The sequence below is a fragment of the Watersipora subatra genome, chromosome 2 (genome assembly GCF_963576615.1).
Source record: "Watersipora subatra chromosome 2, tzWatSuba1.1, whole genome shotgun sequence".
Classification (NCBI taxonomy): domain Eukaryota; kingdom Metazoa; phylum Bryozoa; class Gymnolaemata; order Cheilostomatida; family Watersiporidae; genus Watersipora; species Watersipora subatra.
Window position 1 is genome coordinate 3,674,916 of NC_088709.1, and position 25,181 is coordinate 3,700,096.

Consider the following 25,181-nt stretch of genomic DNA (forward strand, 5'->3'; position numbering starts at 1 on the left):
ATGTGGCAGTAAATTACAAAACGTACTTAATGGGTCTGTCAAATGACGAAGCTTGAGATTTTGTTACACCGTAATATTTTAATGTGAGATCGATAGATTTTGGGTTGTTCATGTTATTCGGCAATGGAAATATCGGATTAATACTATTGGCTCTGTAACAAAACATTGCTCACATATTAAGAGTTATCGTCAATTACTGCGTAGTTATGACAACTTTTAAATTCTAGATTTGTTACTTTTCACACACGTACAATATAAACATATATACATGTACATTTTGGTATTTCATCCGAAATTAAAAAGACATACAAATACAGTTTAATATACACAACTAGAATTATTGAACCAGGTCGAAATCTAGCATAAAAGTTTTATTTGTATACGTACTAGTAAACTGTTTGTGATATATATTCCGAGTATTTAGATGATGAACTATTGTTGATGTTGAGTGCTGTTTGTGAAAAGTGATAAGGTTGTAAATCTTAGCTTCTCCATTGCAATCAGCCAAAAATTTTTTGCTAAAATTATACTGCGCGTATTTCCTTCTTCTAAGTAGTTAAAGTTTAATGCGCACATGCTAAAGTAAGAAATAGACTATGAGTTAGTAAGTGTGGGTTTATATGATTATTTCAGCATTTTTAGTGAGAGAGTTAACTACCTATTCTCTTCTTTGCATAAATGATGGACTTTTTTGTTAGGGCTTTAATACTGTGAGAAGTTTATGCTCAGCAGTTTTTACTGATTGCATTGTAACTTGCTGAGGCTCTTTGAGAATAACTATTGCACACAGAGCTACAGGGTTTGTTAAAGTGTAAAATTAGCTAAATATAGACATACTTAAAATAGCAGTGAAACAGGATGTTTTCTTGCCTCTGTGGGAGTTGTCTGTTCCCTATGGGAGTTTCCTTACCTCTGTGAGAGTTTCCTCACTTCTACGGGTGTTTCCTCACCACTGTATAATTTTCTTAATTTCCGTTGGAGTTTTCGTACATCTGTGTCTGTGAGAGTTTCCTCGTCTCTGTGAAAGTTCCATAGTTTATGAATTACTAGGTGAATGCCCGGTGTTGCACGGGTAATAAAAAAGTTTTTGTACAGAAAATTTACTTTTAATCGCCATATACACTATTTGCCATTTTAGCTTTTAAATGGAAGTGTTTGTTTATTTCTGTGTACAATGCTATTTCCATTGATTGTTTATTTCTGTGTAATTTATACCATACCAGCTGCAGCGCCTACCACAGATCTATACTGATTGCAATAGTCTTGCTGGCTATATGAGTTTAAGCATTTTTCTTCACGTATGGGTATGCATTTGTCTTCGGGTATGGCTTCACGGTATTTTCTTCTGGCATGATTTTACGCATAATGCTAGCTGCAATGTTTAATGTATGTACCTAATTATGTACCGAAAGTATGTGCCTAATTTATTCCATGGTGTTGCCAGTTGGACAGTGTAGTGTATTGGATAAAAGGATGTCCGCAGATCTACAGGTTGCGATTTCAAATTCAGTTCGGATTTCTCATTCAAAAAACTTTATATCTGGACAGACAGATGCACGGACCGACAGACAAACATTGAGTTTTATATATAAACCAGCTATGGCTAAATGGCGGATGTAGATCCAGATCTTTTCAGCTTTTTTGTGGACCTTTTAAGTTGGCTGTCAAAAAGATTTTTTGAAATATTTATTTTAAAATTTGATTAAAAAACTTTTTGTAAATCATTTTGGCTATTCAATTTGGCAGCCAGCACCTGTAAGCTTGGAAAAGTACTCAATAACTACTAAGCTAGCAAGAAAACTACTTGCTTGCTTTGCTTCAACTTGCCTATGTGAATCATTGTTTTCAAAAATGGATTATGTGAAAAACAATCATAGAACACGACTTACAAATACTCATCTTCATGAACTTGTAAGAGTTGCTGTAAATAAACGGAAACCACGTTTTGATAGTATTGTGAAGTCAAAGCCCACTCAACATTTTTCTCACTGATATCAGAATTATTTATTATATCATAATCGTTCACAGATTTTTAGTCAAATTATGTGTATAATTAACATTTTTTTAAATTGGATTTGAAGCTTTGTTTTAAGTTATACACAAATAATTGCATGCTTTTGATGGTAAAAAGAAAAATGCACATCTTCAGCTCATTGTGGATCTTAAATTTGTCAGATTTGGCTGTAGTGGATCAGGGCTAAAAGCATTTGGCCATCTCTGATATAGACTATCAGATCGATTCCAAGAAGCTTAAGACAAGAACTTACAACTTTCATCTCTAAAGAATTCGAAGATCAAACCAAAAGAACTATGTGTGGGCGCATGTGGCTGTTGTATATAATTAAGAGTCAGCTTCTCTCACACTTTACACTTTATACACTTACCTTTCATAGTTATCGTACTATATATGCTTAGCAATTATCTTATCTTTTATACTTGTTGTTGATGCATTTGTAATGAGCGTTTTCGCTCAGTTGGACAGAACAAATTTATATGGAATTCTCATACCTTGGGTTATTATAGCATGTTCGATATCTACCAATAAAAATAAATAGGCTAAACATCTAAATACAACGGCAGCTATTTACAATCTAGACTCTAGATGCAGTCAAGAAAGTATCCAATCAACTGTTTTTATAGTCACACAGCAGTTTTCACATTGATGATTTTTACTAAAGAACAGCAAGAATGTCTCAGTTGTCAGTAATATAGTTGACTCAAGCTGATAGTAAGCTGATAGCGGAATCCTGACATTGATTTCAGATATAAAGGTCATATAAACTGGTTAGGTTATTAGCAAGTGTGATGTGTTTGTTGTAGAACAGCACTGGTAGTAGCTAGTAACAGACCCTAGGCAACAAGAAGCTATCATAAAAACATTATACAGCCTTCTACTCAGTTTAATACATCTGTTCAGTCAATCAACTGCGGAACTAAGTTTAAACAGTTGAAAATAAATTAAGCAGAATAAATATTCTCTTCATGGCTATTTTCGCACTGAAACTTATAATTTAACATTAGTTTAGGGCAGTTATGAGACTTGAACATTCAAACTTCTAACTGATATCACAGTAAAATGGTATCTTGGCTAAATGACAACAAGCTATGGAGTCATCTAGACTTTGAGCAAGCTGTTAGCTGTAGCAAAACAGATCATACTATAGTAGAAATATATTCAACTAATAAAAATATCCAACGTTACTCAGGAATCAGAAAGGCATATCGTAGTCATGAAATACGTTGATTTTTTAAATATGCTAAACGCGTACACGTATATATTTTGATCAAAACACGCTAAACCATTATGAACACAAGTTGCGTTACTGTTGATTGTGATATGTTGAAATATTTTTGCATTAAAGCACCTGCCAACATAAATTAGCGCAATGCTTTCAGAGAACAACGTGTTCTATGTGAGCGTCAAACATGCAGCCTCTCCATGCCATATGTGGCTACCGGATTACAGCTTGCTGACTGATGGTGCTACTAGAGCACTTCAACGTTTTATGTTATCAACATCTACTGACAAAATGTGTTTGCATTACTACTCATATATGTAACATGAGGTGCTGCTTGAACTCACAGACTTTGCATCTCAAACTGCTTGTAAGTGCAGCAGACTGACCGACCAATTACTTTACTGAAGTTTGGGTTGTAGCATATATCTCTTTGTGTACTTGAGGCAAGAGCTGTTTGCTTCCATTTGAACAAGCAAGAGCTTTTTATTCATCACAAACTGCAGGTTGTTATACCCAAAACAGAATATAGACGCAGGTTATTGTCTCTAAGCATCTGTGTACAAATAAAAGGGTGAACAAGACCAATGCTTTACTGATTTAGTCGCTGCTGTGAAGCGACATAGGCAACCTACCTTCTGGCAGCAATAGGGCTGAACCAATTTATGGCTATGTATAGATTTATATATCAAATTTGCTAAAACATTATTCATGAAGGTCGTCATCAGGTTAAAGAAATTAAAAAATGGCAGTTTGGCTTTATGCAATGACGAGTCCAACTTTACATATATTTGCTTTATACGAAATACTCAAGCATTCTTATGTTTTTATTTGTTTTAATTTTGCTGATTCCAATCCGTACTAGCAGCACTTGTGCAGCTAGAATCTACAGTTAACTGCTGAGTGCTAGTAAGTCATCTATTCTGGCTAGCTAATTGCTTTCTTTTGATCAGTAAGCGTTTACTTAAGAGTTGTCTTCTCTTTGTACCATTAAAATTGACTTCCTTCACCTTCTCTATTCGAGGGAGCAAAATGTCATAACACGCATTTCCATAAAGACCATAAACTTTATTCTTGTGGCTCTCAGATTGAGAAGTTTCCAAGCTCTTCTGTTCATCGCTCTGTTGTTTTGACACCATTTTTAAAACTACCTTGTAAGACACATGATTTGTTAGCGACTCTCTAGTCTCTTTTATGGCCTGCTGTATCTTCCCTAAAATTGATAAAAACAAGCTAATTTAGCCACCTGTTGGTGGTCTTAAATAGATTTTGTGGAGTTACTAATTTTCTGGAGCTGTGATGTTACTTATATTAAAGTCCATAAACTCAGTACCATAAACATGCATATTATAGCACATACACACACGCACGCACGCCGCATAAAACAGTAAAACTTGTGAGCACACGCATCAAACACAAAAACGGATCAATTAAAAGTTTAACCACATGTTTAGAGAATAGGTATAACATAAATTCATGAAATTGTGACAACCTCGCTTGCAAGGTCGTAGCAAACCATTTGTAATCTTCTCTGAAAGTTTAGAACAAAACAACTTACCAACTTTCCATTCTGTGTTTCGAATAATGCGACTCTTTTCTTGCTGTAAGTCCAAGTTTATACTTTTATTTCTGGCTTGTGCTTGTTTATTAGACCTTTCACATATTCTCTGGCAAGCTTCATTTCTAGTTTCAACTGTGTAGGTGTAGGAGAGGCTTTTACCTTCTGTGTAGTGAGGAATGGCCCTTACTCTCTGCTGTTTGGTTCTTTTTGGTAGCTGTATAACACACCCAAGCCTTTCACTTCAAATACCTCAAAAAAATAACAGTAACGTCGACCAAGGCTTTTACTATCCTCTCAAATACAATGAAGACATGTTCAGAGATATTATTCGAGTTGAAGGTCAAGTGAAATAATGCCTAAAATTACCAGTAAACTAAAATTCACTAAGTAAAATTTTCCAACTTGCTGTCCCTCGATTATCGATTGTGCGCGCCGTGGCACAGTTATATAGCTAAGCTTTTTCACCTAATAAATTTAAATAACTTAAGCTAGTAACTTAAGCTAATCTAAATCTTTACTATAATAAGAGCCGTAAAGCCAGCTTGTAATTGTTACATTATGCACCATGATCCTTTACGCAACCATGATCTTCAAATGTGCTAGTAGTAACTAATAGTTTTTTTGCAAGCGCTTCAAGCGTGCATATTTTAACCAGTGTAATGAGTATATACACAATTATTAACTAGTATGGCCAGTTGGATGTGTAGTCCAATAGATAGTACGCCTGTCTGCAAAACTGGAGGTTCCAAGTTTAAATCCCGTGCAAAGTCGATTTTCGTTCTTAAACTTTATTGCTATTACTGGACATACAAATGACAAACACTGAAATTTCTATTTATAGCAAACTAGCCGTGCTTCATGGCATTGTCCGGGTATTAAAAATCAGCATATAAACAAGGAGAAGTAATGAGAGCTGCCTGCAACTTGCTATTAGCCTGGTACAGTGCCAATGGATAAATTGAGAGCTGTCAGCTTCTTGTGACATTATGCTATGACCCTGCGTAGTACGCAAAGCCGTTGGGTATTTGCTCCCATATAGCAACATATATCAGCTAACAAATCATTCTCTGTGGCCTAATTGGAACGGTGCCGGATTTGTGAACTGGTGGGCTCAACATCAAATCTTTTTCGGTACGGACTCTTTATTCCAAGATTTTAATAGCTATAGCCGGAATGCAGAAGGACATACGACATACTTACATTGAAAAAAAAAATATAGCTGTAAGACAATGGTTTGGGAGTAACGCAAATGCAGTGCTAGTTATAAACGCTTCACAGCAAATGCGGGTTCAGAAGTACCATTGTTTATGATTGGTTATTTCAGTAGTTATAGGAACTTGACTAGATCAACCACTACTTGGAGTGACGAGTTACTGCCTTACAGCTAAACTAACTACAGTACTTGTATTGAAAGCTTCACTTACCATTGAGGAATATAGAAGCACAAAAACGTCCTGTGTATACCGAAGCAATGACAACTCCGACAGCGTTGAGTAAGGGAGAGTTCGCTCATTCAATTGCTTAACCATTTGTTGTCAGCTTTATTCTGTCAGCTCCCTATGCTACTCGAGGATATAAATTCTAATTCGACACCAATTTAGGAGTTTTCCCTTAGGAAATCACAGCAACATTTTATCTATGCAATCATCATTAAGAACAATGGGAGGTAAGTGACAATAGCATTCAGGATCGTCTCCTTCTGATATAGCTTATCAAATGGAAGTAAGCAGATAATTCATACCTTGTAAGAATTTAATTATTTCACTACATGAAAATAATTTCACAAAATATTCTGCTTGCCAGCGCAATGCAATAAAAACATTATTTTAATCCACAAGATGCAATCTCAAATGTTGAGACTGCATTTTACGGCTGAATAAATCAGGAATATAAAACATGTTGTTGGCGTCTTGCAGTTCCCACACCTATGCCAGGTTCTGTGTGTACAGCTGTATATATGTATTTCAGATAGACCTCTCGGGATAGTATCCCTAATTGACTGCATATACCTTAGCTCTCTTTAGAACGTTTTGTACCGCATTCTGTTGTCAAATTCTAAGTTTAAAACACGAATGAAACTGAACAGAAAGGCCAGTGTGCTGCATTTTGTCCAATTCTTGCAGCTAGTTGAGCTGGTCTGCGTACACCTAAGAATAGCGAGGCTTCCAAAAGCGAATCACATCCCGAGGGTGCAATCATAATAAGAGTATTAATTTTAACTACATCTACCACCCTCGGAGTATTGTAATTAAACTGTACCTTCATAGCCTTAGGGGGGATAGAGGAAGAGCAACCACTCTAATGAATATGAATGTAACACAACATGAGCAGTAGTACATAGAGTTATACAGAGCATAGAGTAATGCATAAAGTAAAGCATAGAATTATATACTATAAGTTTAACAGTATAGGTAGTGAACATAGTGCTACAATATAGGTAGTGGACATAGTTCTACAGTATAGGTAGTGGACATAGTTCTACAGTATAGGTAGTGGACATAGTGCTACAATATAGGTAGTGGACATAGTTCTACAGTATAGGTAGTGGACATAGTTATACAGTATAGGTAGTGAACATAGTGCTACAGTATAGGTAGTGAACATAGTGCTACAGTATAGGTAGTGGACATAGTTCTACAGTACAGGTAGTGGACATAGTGCTACAGTATAGGTAGTGGACATAGTGCTACAATATAGGTAGTGGACATAGTTCTACAGTATAGGTAGTGGACATAGTTATACAGTATAGGTAGTGAACATAGTGCTACAGTATAGGTAGTGAACATAGTGCTACAGTATAGGTAGTGGACATAGTTCTACAGTACAGGTAGTGGACATAGTACTACAATATAGGTAGTGAACATAGTGCTACAGTATAGGTAGTGGACATAGTTCTACAGTGTAGGTAGTGAACATAGTGCTACAGTATAGGTAGTGGATATAGTGCTACAGTATAGGTAGTGGACATAGTTCTACAGTACAGGTAGTGGACATAGTTATACAGTATAGGTAGTGAACATAGTGCTACAGTATAGGTAGTGAACATAGTGCTACAGTATAGGTAGTGAACATAGTGCTACAGTATAGGTAGTGGATATAGTGCTACAGTATAGGTAGTGGACATAGTTCTACAGTGTAGGTAGTGAACATAGTGCTACAGTATAGGTAGTGGATATAGTGCTACAGTATAGGTAGTGGACATAGTTCTACAGTACAGGTAGTGGACATAGTGCTACAATATAGGTAACGGACATAGTGCTACAGTATAGGTAGTGGACATAGTTCTACAGTATAGGTAGTGGACATAGTTCTACAATACAGGTAGTGGACATAGTGCTACAATATAGGTAGAGGACATAGTGCTACAGTATAGGTAGCAGACATAATCTGGAAACATGGACAGTTCAATTCCTACAATATATGTGACAATGGTATTATAGTGGACAGAAAACCCTACAATGCACACAAGTGGATGCTTAGCATTTGGTTTTCATTTGTTTATAAATGCCATTTGAAACTCAACACTATTTTGAGTTAATTGTGTGCAGCGCAGTTTTAGCACAAAGCAATGCAACTGTAGAGCAACCCGATTGCAGGGCAGCACTATGTTTATCTGCCACAATAGCAAAGACCTGCTCTACAAACCTGAATGTTCATCTTCTCAAAGTGTTGTAACAGAAGTTGATATTTCATTATCATGTTACAATCAAAATTGCAAATGAAGCTCACCAAAGGTTAGCATCAGGCTGAGCTTTTATATTGAAATAACAACTCATCATCTCTATTGATATGAGTGAAGAGCAACATTTGGTATACAAAAACATCTTGATTACATGTTGATGATGTGTTCATCACAAATTCCTTGCGCAGGGTTACTTAGCCCATCCCATCCCAACTGGTGGCTCATTCAAATAATAGATGGAACATATCCTCAACAGGTTATACCATAATAATAGACGGAACATATCATAGACATGACATAGGCACAGGTTATACCATAATGTTTTATTACGGTACTAATTTAAATAAAATTAGCAAAATATTTTGGACAATAAATAAAGAGTTATTAGCATGAGCCATAGAGATAAAATCAACTACTGTAAAGTTGCAAATAATTAACCAAGGAACAGTAAGTTGGACACCGTGAGAGCATTTACTGTGAGTGCATAAATTTCAACTTGAATTAAGAGAAAAGTAAGCGCTATAGGTTGCCGAAAAGAGCAGCTGGTGGAAATGTCCAAATATAAATACCCACAAGAGGTGGTAAAAGAAGACATGGGATACTAGTTGCTATAGTGACAGTGGTGATAATCTGAGGAGACAAGCCCTATGCAACAACATTAATTGAAAAAAATGCATTCAGTGAACAGATTCCAGAATTTTAATAAAATTAATAATTTTAGCGAAATCACAAGCGTGCATAATAGACAGTCACAGGGACAGGGGGTAGCCTAAGTTCATTACCGAGGCTCCAGAAAGGCTACAGGACACTCATCCATTGCCTTCACTAGAAACAGAGAGTGACACGAAGTAAAGACAATCCTCAACTCCCAGAGAGCCAGCCACCAGTTGCCTGCATGGAATCGACAGAAGCTGATCAAAGTGCATTAGCTCGAATTGGGACAACAAAATATTAGCTAGCAATTGAAAGTCAAGTGCTGCCCAGTAACAACCGAGTGCTGCTAAGTAACCATCAAATCCTACCAGGTAACAATCAAGTAGTGTCAAGTAACACTCAAGTGCTGCCAGGTAATAATAAAGTGCAGCCAGAGTTGGCAGGTCTACACAGTATGTTGCTATATATTTGGCAATTGAGAAAGCTTAAATTGGATCAATACAGCGTTTATTATTGCCAGATTATACCACGGTTATTATATACTGACTCATATGAGTGCAATAAAAACGAAAATATTTTTTATGCATTCACAATGAAAAATAAATGGCTGCTGACGAAACTGTCATGATATAGCGATTGTGTAGACCAAGCTAACAGAAACCTTTTTGATTACAACATGCACACCACATCCTGCAACATATGCATCACATCCTGCAACATTCACACCACATCCTGCAGCGTGCACACCACATCCTCCAGCATGCACACAACATCCTGCAGCATGCACACCACATCCTGCAGTGTGCACACCACATCCTGCAGCGTGCACACCACATCCTGCAGCGTGCACACCACATCCTGCAGCGTGCACACCACATCCTGCAGCATGCACACCACATCCTGCAGCATGCACACCACATCCTGCAACATGCACACCACATCCTGCAACATGCACACCACATCCTGCAACATGCATCACATAACATCAATACTGACTAAGAAGACTACAGACTGATGTGAAAAGAGAACAACTCCAAGTGAATACTTGCATTCACACCATTTGCTAATAAGGTATGATAGATATTAATAAGCTAACTAAAAGGGGTTTTCCATAAAAGAGTCTTTACCAACACAATGGCAATAGTTATTACCATAAGAGTGAGATCAGGTGTACGTCTTATTTAGTAAGAAGTAACTTAAAGAGTAACAATTGTAAAACAAATACATGGACTAGACCTACAAGTATGTATAAGTAAAATTATATATCCGCTAGCAGTAGGTCTGTAAGTCTCAAATCCATGCGCTAAAATTTCTCTAATTTATACACCAAAACTTCCGCAAGGTACGAGCACAATATTAAATACTGAACAGTACAGATGGTCAAAGCAAGATGACTATAAATAACGAAACTTTACTGATGGAGGTGAGAAAATTTTCCTTGATCAGCGAGCAGAGGGCAAACAGCAAGTATACAACTGACAAGGATTCTGTTGAGTGAGCTTTTATACTAGTGCAGATGCTGATGCATTTATTGACAGCCCCACAGTGACAATGTGGCTTTAAGCTAAGAAATGATGCTTTCTCACTAAAAACATTGAGCTACGGAGAGATGGTGGGACCTCAGACCATAGACCTATTAACTATACATATTAACTATACATATTAATCTGAGTATAGTTAATAGGTCTATGCCTCGGACCCACCCATAAACTGCTCATGGGCTGACTGATGGATTGATCAGTAAGCAGCTTGACAAGAGCACCATGTATTCAGATAAGGAACAGTGACAATACAGGCTCATCATAGTCATATGAAACAAACCAATGAAGTGTTCAGAGTGGAAGAGAGATATCAGACTTACTTTACGTTTCTCCTTAGATAAGACATTACTGGTTTGCTCTTTGGAGAACTTCATGACTGAAGTGATAACCTTAGCCAGTGTCTGAAAGTGAAATAGTTTCATGAATCTGAACGTAAGGGACAAACCACTACGCATTAACAGGAAGAGTAACAGATGTCAGAATATCATATAAATGAAGAGAAAGGCAAAAGAATACATACAGATAAATTTATTTCAAAGACCAAAAGGTGATAGTAAGATGAGGAAAGACAAACGATGTGCAGACTTCCTGTATCTGCACGGATGATATGATATATGATGTCTGCAGAAGCTATTTATGTTTTTTTAAAGAGCCGTGTTGCACAAACAATGGCTGCATAATCTTGCAACATGTCTGAGTCCAGTGGCAAGGAAACCTCGGACGACTGGATACATGTCAGAATCAATTTGTCAGAGAGCAATTTAAGGTTGGATGTCATTCTGGTCAGCACCAGTGACCTTTTTAGGAATTGGACCCCAACCTGTTGCTTACAGGTCAAGCGTTGTAGACCAATAGGCAACTAGGTCATAGGGTCACTAGGTCATAGGGTCACTAGGTCTATTGCTTACAGGTCAAGCGTTGTAGACCAATAGACCACTAGGTCATAGGGTCACTAGGTCATAGGGTCACTAGGTCTATTGCTTACAGGTCAAGCGTTGTAGACCAATAGACCACTAGGTCATAGGGTCACTAGGTCATAGGGTCACTAGGTCTATTGCTTACAGGTCAAGCGTTGTAGACCAATAGACCACTAGGTCATAGGGTCACTAGGTCATAGGGTCACTAGGTCTATTGCTTACAGGTCAAGCGTTGTAGACCAATAGACCACTAGGTCATAGGGTCACTAGGTCTATTGCTTACAGGTCAAGCGTTGTAGACCAATGGGCAACAGCTGCACTCTGCATAAATGAGTTTAAAGAATTTGTGTGTATTTATTAAAGTACTAGCTGTGCTACCCGGCATTGCCCGGGTAATAAAAAAGCCTTTGGACAGAAAATTGATTTGTACTTAACATATAACAACATTTGCCATTCTAACTTTCAAACTAAATATCATGAGAAAAATGTTTTGTGTAGTTGAAATAATTTAGAAAAAAATAAAAACAACTGTAAAGGTTTTCAAACTTTGCCAAACAACTGTAACATTCAAACTTCATATTATGAGGAAAATGTTTTTTGCAGGACAAATAAATTAAGAAACAAAATAAAACAACTATAAAAGTGTTCAAATGTAAATGTGAAATTATTGGCAAATAATAGCTAAATTAAGTCTGTTTTGCTATGATTACGATAAAAGATGATTCGGTAATGATACAATTAATACGAACTGAGAAAACAAAATAAAAATCCTGAATATGTTGAAATAATAATAACAATTCTTGCATAGAAGTGTGTGTGTGTATGAAAAAGGTTACTGTTCCACCAGAAGCTATCCATCAAAACATTGAATACGGCGATTCTGGTACCTCTCGATACTGGTACAAATGTAAAAATGACGTACTGTCTCTGTCTGACCAAACGGAGAGAGAATGTCGAAGCTCGTCCTATAAATGTCCGCGTGAGAAGAATTGGCCTTGACACCATATATAGTAATTGAACCTTATGAACAGAATTTCTTAACAGGGGCATCGTGACGTGTGGGTGCGATGCTAAAATATTTAGCGTGTCGTTACAGTATATCGAATATGATAACGTCTTGGATCATTACGTCTTGTATGGCACAGTGATAGAGTGCTTCTCGATACTGGTAACTCGCAATACTGGTACAAGTGTAAAAATGAGATATCAGACTGTCTGTCTGACCAAACGGAGAGAGAATGTCGAGGCTCTTCCAACAAAGAAAATATAATTGTCCGCGTGAGAAGAATTTGCCTGGACCCCAGATATAGTAATTGAACTTTAAGAAAAATATTTCTTAGCAGGGGCATCGTAACGTGTGGGCGCAGTGCTAAAATAATAGCTATAGCTGAACAATCACATCCAAAAGCGAATACACGAATACACACACAAACTTTGATAAATACGTATACTATATATCGATATAGTATATACAGTATATCTATAAATACGTATATATATAGATTGGAAATTTAGAGTGTTTGTAGCTTTGCTGCCTAAAATATGCAGCTTCAACAAAAAGGCGCTGGCTCATTCCAGCAGCGGAAGGAATGATGATGATTGTCTAGTCACCAAGAAGACATACCTGGGTTTCCGTTCCCATCATGTAGTCATACAAAATGTTCCTAAGGTACTCAAGTTCTGTGGGCTCTGCCAGCACCGTACTTGAATGATTGCCGATGGAAACTGGGCTATGGCTAGTATCAAGCTCTACTGTGTGCATTTCATCTTTGAAATGCACAGCCTTTTTAGCCCTAGGAACTGGAGTGGAGGCAGATGACATATGAGATGAATAAGATGGGCTCCCCTGCGGGCTTTCGCTTGCTGACTTGCTAAAGGTTATGTTCTCTTGCAGCAGTCCAATCTGCAGATGCAAATCAATAAAGTTACTTTCTATTGTAAAATAAGCTTTTATCCCAGACTAAACAGCGATAGTCAAAGTTTATGTTAACAGGGTATCAAGTTTTGAAGCTGACCATGGACATACTGGCGATAAACTAAGAGAAACAGTAAGTATTGAAGCTGACCATTCACAGACAAAAGAGAAACCAGAAGACAACCGCAAGCCATGAGGTTATTTTGTTTTTGCCAGTAGGTATGACTGCAGCCTGTCATGGTATGACCAACTGTCGTTGTTGCGAAGTTGTCCCCCCGTCGAGCAGGCTCGCAACACAACAGCTTGTCACAAGACGTACTGCACCTGATGCATCAGCTGCACTTATAGGGAGTGGTTCTCTTCCGTCTATGCGGCTCGATTGCGATGTTATGTCGGTCGCTCCATTGGTAATCATAACAAACTTGGTGCAAAAATTTATGTAGAAAAAAATAAGATTACAACGTTTAACCAGCGACCAGTCTCTGCGGTAAACTTTAGTAAAACCTGAGAACTTAGGTAACAACAGCGACTAAACATGTCGTTATTTGTGCGCTCAGTCAGTTTTATTTCTATTTTTGTATCAGTTAGTTTTATTTGTTCTTATGGATTTTATTTTCAATTTATTCTATTCTTAAGTTTTACTAATGTTTACAACAGAAACTGGTCTTTGGTTAAACGTTGTGATCTTATTTTTTTCTACATATATTTTTGCGCGAAATCTGTTATGATTACCAATGGAGCGACGGCCATTACATCGCAGCCAAGTCGCATAGATAGAAGAGAACAACTCCCTTTCAGTGCAGCTGATGCATCAGGTGCAGTACGTTTTGTGACAAGCTGTTGTGTTGCTCGCCCGCTCGACGGGGGGGGGGGGGGGACAACTCCGCAAAAAACAACAGTTTGTCAAGACAGGCTAGTATGACTGATGTACACCTGACCAGTTAACAATGGTGGTGAATTCGGAGTCATCAGGCTTCCACATGTTTCAACCGATTTCACACCAGCACTTGCTCAGTCAAACCTTACTCAAGATGAGGATACAAAAACTTCTTGAAATCTATCAGATTTAAAAAACAATTCTTAATGGATGCAGCTTTCTCACTATAAAGATTAAAAAAATATCTACTAGGAAACTGCATAGCAATAGATGAAGCTCTGCTGGTAACGATTTTGAGACCAAATCATTGCTGGCTGACTAGCTAACCAAGATACCTGAGCTAGGAGCTCTGTCTCTCGCTGCCTCAAGAGCTCATTGGCTGAAGACAGCTTCTCTTCGTATTCATTGACAACCTCATGCAAGTGTTTGTCCTTGTCAGCCAATAGCCTCTCAGTATCAGGATTGTGACTCGCCAGCAGCCCATGCAACCTCTCTATCTCATCGGCAGCAGCCTTATCTTCTGCCTCACTCTTAGCTAAAACAATGGGCATTTAAAGAACGGTATATGTTTAGGATTACTGTTCTTAATAAGTATTACTGTTCTTAATAAGTATTACTGTTCTTAATAAGTATTACTGTTCTTAATAAGTATTACTGTTCTGTAATAATAAATGGTATGAACAAACATTATTTATCATCATGTAAATTTGTAAATTGTTGCTGTAAATTTGCATTTGTGGTGAGTGAAGCTGTCAAATTCAATGACAAGAAGCAAGGGTGTTCTTTGTGCTCTGTAACTTTTAAAACAAATGTACATAATCCATATTGAATAATATATATTTTTTATGCATATAAAGATAACAGATCTTTATCTGAAATGAATCAGCATGAGTAACCCTGCTATGAGACAATTGGTCTACCACCATATATGGTATGTTGTTAAAATTATTAATGAATATTAAATTGTGTGAATGGTTTTAGCATCAGACATTAGTTGTACAAAGAGCAGGAGACACTAGGCGTGAAACAGGTCGTCTGGTTTTATCTCACACATATTTTATGTCAATATTTGAAGGCCATGACGAAGTCTATGCTAAAAAGCTTCAGCAACAATACAAGAATACTTAAGACGTTGTGCAGTGATAAAGCACAAATAGCCAAACTTGGGCAGCCATGTGAGAGATTGATCAAGCAGAGCCAAGCCACAGAAAAGGTTGATTTCATCTCCAAGCATCTCGCTCACCTCTCTCAACTTGTAAACGCGTGTTAGTGTCACCCTCAATATAGGTTTAACATGCTAAGCACTTCAGCACTTCAGGATTGTTTCTTATGTTATGCAATGTTTAGTCTTACAAAGACATAACATCGGTTTGTCTGTCGGCTAATTTTTCTGCTGTTATTTATTCATCAGCTATTTATGAGTTTACTGCCAGACAATCAGAGTTGTTGAAGATTTTGCAGTCTCTTGTCACATTAGTGTGTCAGTATTGTCTATTGTCTTGTTACTATGTTGTCAGCATTATCTCTTGCCTCCTTACTATGTTGTCAGCATTATCTCTTGTCTTGGTACTATGTTGTCAGCAGTGTCTCTTGTCTTGTTACTATGTTGTCAGCATTGTCTCTTGTCTTGGTAGTATGTTGTCAGCATTGTCTCTTGTCTTGGTAGTATGTTGTCAGCAGTGTCTCTTGTCTTGGTAGTATGTTGTCAGCATTGTCTCTTGTCTTGGTACTATGTTGTCAGCATTGTCTCTTGTCTTGGTAGTATGTTGTCAGCAGTGTCTCTTGTCTTGGTACTATGTTGTCAGCATTGTCTCTTGTCTTGGTACTATGTTGTCAGCATTGCCTCTTGTCTTGGTAGTGTGTTGTCAGCAGTGTCCCTTGTCTTGGTAGTATGCTGTCAGCATTGTCTCTTGTCTTGGTAGTATGTTGTCAGCATTGTATCTTGTCGTGGTAGTATGTTGTCAGCATTATCTCTTGTCTTGGTAGTATGTTGTCAGCAGTGTCTCTTGTCATGGTACTATGTTGTCAGCATTGTCTCTTGTCTTGGTACTATGTTGTCAGCATTGCCTCTTGTCTTGGTAGTGTGTTGTCAGCAGTGTCCCTTGTCTTGGTAGTATGCTGTCAGCATTGTCTCTTGTCTTGGTAGTATGTTGTCAGCATTGTATCTTGTCGTGGTAGTATGTTGTCAGCATTATCTCTTGTCTTGGTAGTATGTTGTCAGCAGTGTCTCTTGTCATGGTAGTATGTTGTCAGCAGTGTCTCTTGTCTTGGTAGTATGTTGTCAGCATTGTCTCTTGTCTTGGTAGTATGTTGTCAGCATTGTCTCTTGTCTTGGTACTATGTTGTCAGCATTGTCTCTTGTCTTGGTACTATGTTGTCAGCATTGTCTCTTGTCTTGGTAGTATGTTGTCAGCATTGTCTCTTGTCTTGGTACTATGTTGTCAGCATTGTCTCTTGTCTTGGTAGTATGTTGTCAGCAGTGTCTCTTGTCTTGGTAGTATGTTGTCAGCATTGTCTCTTGTCTTGGTAGTATGTTGTCAGCAGTGTCTCTTGTCTTGGTAGTATGTTGTCAGCAGTGTCTCTTGTCTTGGTAGTATGTTGTCAGCAGTGTCCCTTGTCTTGGTAGTATGTTGTCAGCATTATCTCTTGTCTTGGTACTATGTTGTCAGCAGTGTCTCTTGTCTTGGTAGTATGTTGTCAGCAGTGTCTCTTGTCCCGTTACTATGCTGTCAGCATTTAGTTTGTGCCTTGCTACTCTTTTCATCTCCATGTTTATATTCAAAACAAGTTGATTCTTTTAAAAAATCTCATGACTCATGTTTATCCTGAAAACCCATTTATACCGCTAAACTTAACAATTGTCTTTAACTGAATACTGAATATTTGTACTGAATATGACAAAAAAACTACACACAATCAAGAATATTTGCAATCTGCATTTTAATATATATTAAACATGCTACCAGTACATACATATTATACCAAGAGCTATATATATACTTCTTAGAGCTATATATATTCTACCTAGAGCTATATATATTCTACCTAGAGGTATATATATGCTATTTAGAGCTATATATATGCTATCTATAGCTGTGTATATGCTATCTAGAGTTATATTTATGCTACCTAGAGCTACATATATTCTACCTAAAGCTATATATATGCTACCTAGAGCTACATATATGCTACATAAAGCTATATATGCTACCTAGAGCTATATATATGCTACCTAGAGCTATATATATGCTACCTAGAGCTATATATATGCAACTGAAATGTGTTTGTGTTCGTGTAAAAGAGCAGGATTACTCTGTTTGTCTCCAATTGGTGCTTCTAGGAAGAGCTATTGCACCATTTAATTTTACATTCCTGCTCCTAGCAAAATTTCAAATCGGTTAAAATTTACATTCTTCATTTTGAATGTATGTAAAAATCAGTCATCACCTCATTCGTTTTAAAACAGCCTTGAATATTCAGCTACAAGGTTTATCCGACTTTTCTACACCTTGTCAGACAATGACACAATGATGGTAAAATCTACGTATTTGCACCAGGCTTAAGATGGGGGCCACAACTAACCATATGCATCTGCAAAGACTCTCTGAAATTCTTCATCTTTTTCCTTCATCTTCCGCTCTGTCTCTTTCCAAAGCTGGCTGATCTCTGATCTATGCTCGGCTCTCACCATCTCTAGCTCATCTTGATGTTTCTGAAGATGAGTGACAGTAGTGTATGTATGACAGTAGCGTATGATAGTAGCGTATGACAGTAGCGTATGACAGTAGCGTATGACAGTAGCGTATGACAGTAGCGTATGACAGTAGCGTATGACAGTAGCGTATGACAGTAGCGTATGACAGTAGCGTATGACAGTAGCGTATGACAGTAGCGTATGACAGTAGCGTATGACAGTAGCGTATGACAGTAGCGTATGATAGTAGCGTATGACAGTAGCGTATGACAGTAGCGTATGACAGCAGCGTATGACAGCAGCGTATGACAGTAGTGTATGACAGTAGCGTGTGACAGTAGCGTATGACAGTAGCAAATGATAATAGCGTATGACAGTAGCGTATGACTGTAGCTAGTGGTACAGATAGGCTTAGATGCTAGTGACGCATACTTCAATGTTTTGCATAGCTCTGTGGCAAAGCTGTTGATCACCTACATGTACATCTGGCCAAGCTAGGTCAAATTATTTAGGATAAATTATCCACAAATTAATGACTAAATCAATAATAATAATACATTGTCTCTACTCCATAGCCTACCAGCTCAATAAAAACAAATGAAGTTTGCTCAAAGCAGGATGAGATGGCAGAGTTGAATTTATTGTTACAGAAGAAGTAAACGGCAAACTACTTACCTGCATAAGTTGTTGTTGTCCATCCTCATCCACAACTTTAGACCTCAGTGCATTTACCTCTAATTGTAGTTCCTCCGCTAAATCTTTCTCATGATTAACCTTTTCTTCGAGTCTCTTGACGGTGTCTGCGAGAGCACTTATCTCTGATTGGTGTGCGACGCTAGCGGCTTCCAGCTCCTGCGAGTGCGAAGCCATCATGGAATCCATTTTTGTACGCAGGTCCTCAAGCTGCGCTTGCGAAGTTGCCAATTCAGCTGACTTCTCAAATAAATGCTGCTCTTTCTCGACCTTCAGCTGATCGTTGAGCAATCGCAACGCTTCCATTTCTTTTACGAATTCAGCTGCCTGGTGCTCCTGAGACTCGACCGATGATCTTAACGTCTTTAACTCAGTGTTGCTATCAACTAACTCGTCTTTAGTTACTGTCAGTTTCTCATTTAACTCCTCTATGATTTTAGATTTGTCAATATTTTGTGTTTTTAATTGAGACATCCTACTTTTCACCTTGTTTTCCCATTCTTTTAGCTTATTTGAGGACGTCTCCTCCAGCTCTGCCACCTGCAGACTATGGCTTTGGACTAGACTGGAAAGTTTTTCGGAATGTGATTGTTCGAGCACTAGCTGTGTCTCTTTAGCTTCAGTCAGCTCAGATTTGACTGCCTCAAGCTCACTCTGCGCGGACTCGAGCTTCACCTCACTGGCGAGCAACTTTGTCTCTAGCTCAGTAAACTTGGCCTCAGTTGACGCCCTCTCTTGGTCGCTGATATCAGAGCTGTGTAGGAGCGTCGTGTGCTCGACCCGAAGAGAGTGTAGCTCATCTAGAGTACTTTGCTGAGCGCATTCTAACTGCTCACATTTCACCCTGAGTTCTTCGTTTGCTCGCTGATACTCATCAATTCTGCTAGCAGACGCTTGGGATTGTTCTGTTACTGTAATTAACTTTTGATTAAGAGTCTCGCGTACCTTTTGACTATTTGTAAGCTCAGACTTGAGTTCTTGCACTTGGTTGCTCTCTTTCTCGGTCTCTTCCATCAAAGAGCTTCGCTCAGTTTCGTGCTGAGAGACTTGTGCCTTAAGGTCAATCAATTCCTCATGTACTGCCTCCAGTCTCTCTTGCAAAGAGACTCGTTCATTTCTAACCTTCTCCAACTCTGAGTTTGAAGAATCTAACTTTACCTGAATCTCTCCGAGTGAAGTTTTAAACTGCTCTTGCTCAGACTCTATTTTATCCTCGAGAGCTTTCTCTCGCTGCTCGTAAGTCTCCTTCAAGGAAGTGACAGCGGCATCTTGCCCCTAAAAATGGCCGACAACTTGTTATTTGATGTGGCTAGACAATTCAACACATAATTTTCAGCAATTCTCTAGCAAGTCAATGATTCCATTATCAACTATTGGCTGTAAAGTAAAAGCAAAATGCATAGCAAGTTTAACTTCAGGTTAATTTAGAATACAGTGCACCCTTAGGTTACGATTACCCTGATATACGATTTTTTCACCTGACGAAGTGGAACATGATGATTTTTTCACCTCACCATACGAATTTTATTTCACCATAAGAATTCAACAAAATTTTCTACGAGTTCAAATTTGGCAGTCGGTGTGCTTATTGTACGTCAAAATAACAAAGACGCTGAAATACTGTTCGCCGAAAACATTTTCAAAACATCTGAAAAAGAAACGATGACCGATTTCTCTCAGTTCAGCAATTCTCGTGTGTAAAACGGTAATATTTTCCCTTTAAAACCAGTAGCAACGTTGCAGTTGTGATCCCTTCAAACAGAAAGTCAGTGGTCAGACAATTTCTTTCAACCTGCTAACAAAAAACCACTTCATTACGAAAACATCGTTCAGGCTTTCTTGCCGAATTAGGTTAAAAAAGGTTTTAATGAGATCTTCTAACATTATATTGAAAACGGAGCCAGAAACTAATCGGTGATAAAATTTTAGTAATAAAAGTTGAAATTCAGTAAAATAGTTGAAAATACATACTAAAGCTCAGCTTTAAGTGTGTGTGTTTAGTAAGCTAAACTTATTTAAAGTGAATTCAAAGTTAATGTTATGCGTACGTCTGTCTTGAAGGTAAGAACTCTCTAAGGTACGTACTGCAACTAGCACATTGCAACCTTACAATGTAATGCAGATCATAACCAATAAATACACTCAAGTTACTGTAGGTAACTACGGTTATTAAGGTTAACATACTATTTTGTTACTAATTTTTTATATATATTCCACTTGTATAAAATTTGACGATTTTTACCAGGGGATGTTTGCATTATATAATTACAATGGTCTCTATACCCCTACATACAATTTTTTCACCATACGGTGTCGACCTGGGAACAGATTAAAATAGTATCTTGAGGGTGCACTGTATGTTTAACATTCAAACGACATCTTATGACTAACTAATTTCTGATAGGCCATCTTATGACTAACTGATTTCTGATTGGCCATCTTATGCCTAACTGATTTCTGATTGGCCATCTTATGACTAACTAATTTCTGATTGGCCATCTTATGGCTACCTGATTTCTGATTGGCCATCTTATGGCTACCTGATTTCTGATTGGCCATCTTATAACTAACTGATTTCTGATTGGCCATCTTATGACTAGCTGACTTCTGATTGGCCATCACAAATTTGACCTATTATATGCTACAGAAATCTAATTTTAAAAGGCGTTCTATGCTAATCAAATGTGCGTTTATGAAAATAAATAAACCTGAAATATGCATTAACACCAAGATTTGAACGTTCTTGCAACTAAATAACTTATGGGTATAAACATGGACTGCTGATCTTAAAGGGTCTGGCATTACAATTGTGGAGCTGAGACTGAATGTCTCAATGACTAAGTAAACAGCACCAATATGCTAAGCGATAATTAAGTCTATGCTATCCAGAATGTAAGGGATGAAGACTGTATGATTTTCATCATGTTTTTCTAGATCGACTGCAAAATGCATGCTAAGGATTGATACAGCTATTCTTGGCTGGCATGGAGTTATCATTACACTTACGTATGAATCGTCCTACTAACTGATTACTGAACTAACCTATGAACTGACCACTAGACTGACCTATAAACTGACTTATAAATTACTGACCTAAGTGCTGAGCCATAATCTGACCTATAGAGTAGATAGCCTAAGGACTGACCTATAGACTAACTCATAAACTGACCCACCTACTGACCCTTACCCTTATGCCAAGCTTTTCTCATAGACTAATCCATAACCTATGTTGGGTGATACCTGCTCAGCTGATGAAAGAAGTATATTTTTTTCTTCAAGTTGTTTCTTGAAATCATGAAGTTTCTTTTGAGCCTTCTCCTTCAACAACTCATATTTCCCTTCTTGATCTGCCAGGTCGGTCTCCGCTCTAGCTAATTCTTCCCTGACACCAGCTAATTCTTTCGTCTTAGCTTCCAGATCAACCTTTACACCTGACAGCTCAGTCGTCTTCCCTGTTAGATCATTTTTGACATCCGCCAGTTCAGCGTTTTTTGTTTCCGCGTCATCCTTGACATTCGCTAGTTCTGTTGTTTTCACTTCTAAGTGATTCTTGACTTCCACCAGTTCGGCGGATTGAGCTTCCAGATCATTCCGTAAGCTTGCCAGTTCACCCGTTCTAGTGGTCAACTCAGCTTGAGTATTATAGAGTTTGTCATTGGTTTCTTCTAGTGCTGACCTCTGTTTCTCTAATGAATGTTCGGCTGTATATACAATAATAAGCCAGTAGTATAGGATATAAAGATATGGTAACTTGATGAAAATGAAATGTTCACTTCCTTTACAAGTGTATTTAAAGTAAAATACACATTTGAGCATTAAAGATGAACTTACACAAAATTTTAGTATATATACTAAATATATATAAATATATATACTAATATATATAAATATATATTTACTAATATATATATATATATATATATATATATATATATATATATACTGTATACCTATACTATATATTTTATCAGCAAATATCGATATTTTTCTATCATTTACGATTGTTTTTGATGTTTGAGTGATCTGACTACCAGGATTTTTTAAGATTAAAATCAACAAAACGTGATCGTGATTAAAGCGCTCAGAAGAAAAAGATGTGCGAAATGACACCGCTAGTTGTTATCATTGCAATAGTTGATATCAGCTATTCCATTTAGGTTGCAGGGTTATGTGTCTCTATTCTGTCGGTCTCTTTGTAACTATAGACATTATAATCACACCTTCACTTGATCTGAGCGTTTTAACTGCTATCAAGTTTTGTTGATTTTAATCTTGAAACATCCTGGCAGTCAAATTACGTCAAACATAAAAAACAATCGCAAATGATAGAAAAATACCGGTAATTTTTGTTAAAATCATTTAAAATTTTATTTAAGTTAATCTTTAATGTTTAGGTATACTCAAAACAGATATGAACGTCTCAGCTTTAAATGAATAACCATGAGAAGTATATCCCATATACAGCTAGCACAACTGCTGACCTCACTGATGCCTACAGAACTACTTAAGTATAAAAAAATATGTAAAGAACAACTTTAATTAAATGACTGCAGTAAACAAAAACAAAACACATCTATGAATGCAAAACCTTTTTTTTAACAGACCACAGATCTATAAAGAGAACAGCACACTGCCATGTTCTCTGATTAGCGTTACTCAATATAACACACTAAAACAGACTAATTCATACAATCTCACTCGCGAGATTTAAATAATTATCGTCATCTCTTGTTATGTTCGAATGAAACAAACTGTTATATTTTATTTCTTTTGTAGACCGCAAAAAACTTCAGCACAAACTGAAATTATAGATTATCAAATTAACTGCAATATTATTTGTCGATTCATGCTGACCAATTACGGAAAGCCTCTGAAAGACTACAAGTTGAGACTTGTTACTGTATTATACCCTGCAGCTGTGCACTCGTCCAAACTAATGTTTACTATAATAAGGCTCGTGTCCATCAGCCTGTCCGAAGCCAAGCTAGAAGTATTCGGAAAAAAGATTGCACTGCATAGGAATCAAACCTGGATAATCAAATTTTCAGTCAAGCACGCTACCAACTGCACCACCCAATCACCTTGCTGCACCACGGAATAATTACGCATATAGTTGTTACACTTGATCACTCAAGGCGGACGGAACGACCAGCGTACTAGTTATTTTATAATAACCCGTGGCGAGATTCATTGTATCTAATCTACGCAGTGCGTAAGTATTCAACTTTACATAGCTGTGTGTTTGTGTCGAATCTACATACATTCCGACAAACATTTTTTTGTTCCTGACAACATTTACTTAAAAATATGGAAATCAACCTTCCAAAATTTCCTTAGACGCTCTATTTAAGGATGTGAAGATGTGAGGGCATAAATACTAAACTACATATAACTGCAACACAATCGCTGACTACAGCAACCACTTGGTAATGCATACGATAACAAAAGCAATAAACTTAAGTAGTACTATTTGCAGTACTATACAGTAGATCAAGGTTTTCTCAGCGGCAGCATGATTCTGGACACATGACTTTCAATGGTGAAAAAGCTCTAAGGCAGTATAAAACCGTGCGAGGTGCTAAAGACAAGACACCTAAACATAAGGTTAACACTATCTTTTGTAAAAAGATTTGCACTTCTATGACAGTAATCTTTCTTCAACCAGGACCTCTACAGGTAGACAATTTCATTATGAGGTAATCCACATCTATATGGAGCTTACAGTTTACTAGTGACTGAATAATGAGCTGGATAAGTTGCTGAGACAGATTGGTTATAATAATAAATAAGACAATCTGTACAGAAATAAGTATCTACCAGAAGAAGCAAGCAGTAGTGACTACACATTCCTTTTTAACTCCACTATAAATATACACAGCATATCAAACAAGATTACAAAGATAGTTGATCTTTGGTCTGCCAAACTACTTACATATAACTTTTTGGGTTGTTTGTGCAATTAAGAAACATCAGAATATGCACTCACCTTTCAACAGTTCTGTCCTCAGACTAGTAACTGACTGCTGAGACTCTTCAGATTGCTTGCCAAGAGCAGCCAACTCCCTATTAAGAGCTCCAATATCACTCTGGTGTTGTTCCTCTGTAAGCGCTTGCTTTTCCTCCATTCCCTGTGCCATTTCAACAGCAGCATTCATTTTTGATAGCAGACCATCCAGCTTTCCCTGATACTCATCTGTGAGAGGATAAGCACATGAGCCCTCTTGATTTAGTACTCAGTAAATGGCAGTTCAAGTAGTAGTAACTGTGTCATATATCTCTCTACTCACAGTTCAACTATTAGTAACTGTGTCATATATCTCTCTACTCACAGTTCAACTATTGGTAACTGTGTCATATATCTCTTTACTCACAGTTCAACTATTAGTAACTGTGTCATATATCTATCTACTA

At 37.4% G+C, this 25,181-nt stretch overlaps 1 protein-coding gene across 1 annotated transcript in view; it reads right to left on the reverse strand.

Moving 5' to 3' along the window:
* Positions 1-8,800: 8,800 nt before the first annotated feature.
* The window catches only part of LOC137387878 (golgin subfamily A member 4-like), a 31,156-nt gene continuing 14,775 nt past the window's right edge, over positions 8,801-25,181 (reverse strand). The window contains exons 15-22 of the mRNA XM_068074391.1: positions 24,757-24,963; positions 22,011-22,471; positions 18,753-20,045; positions 17,966-18,095; positions 14,719-14,918; positions 13,216-13,494; positions 10,995-11,075; positions 8,801-9,370 (exon numbers count right to left, since the gene is read on the reverse strand). Of these exons, the coding sequence (XP_067930492.1) occupies positions 9,341-9,370; positions 10,995-11,075; positions 13,216-13,494; positions 14,719-14,918; positions 17,966-18,095; positions 18,753-20,045; positions 22,011-22,471; positions 24,757-24,963 (2,681 nt within the window). The 3' untranslated portion in view covers positions 8,801-9,340. The remainder of the gene's footprint in view (positions 9,371-10,994; positions 11,076-13,215; positions 13,495-14,718; positions 14,919-17,965; positions 18,096-18,752; positions 20,046-22,010; positions 22,472-24,756; positions 24,964-25,181) is intronic.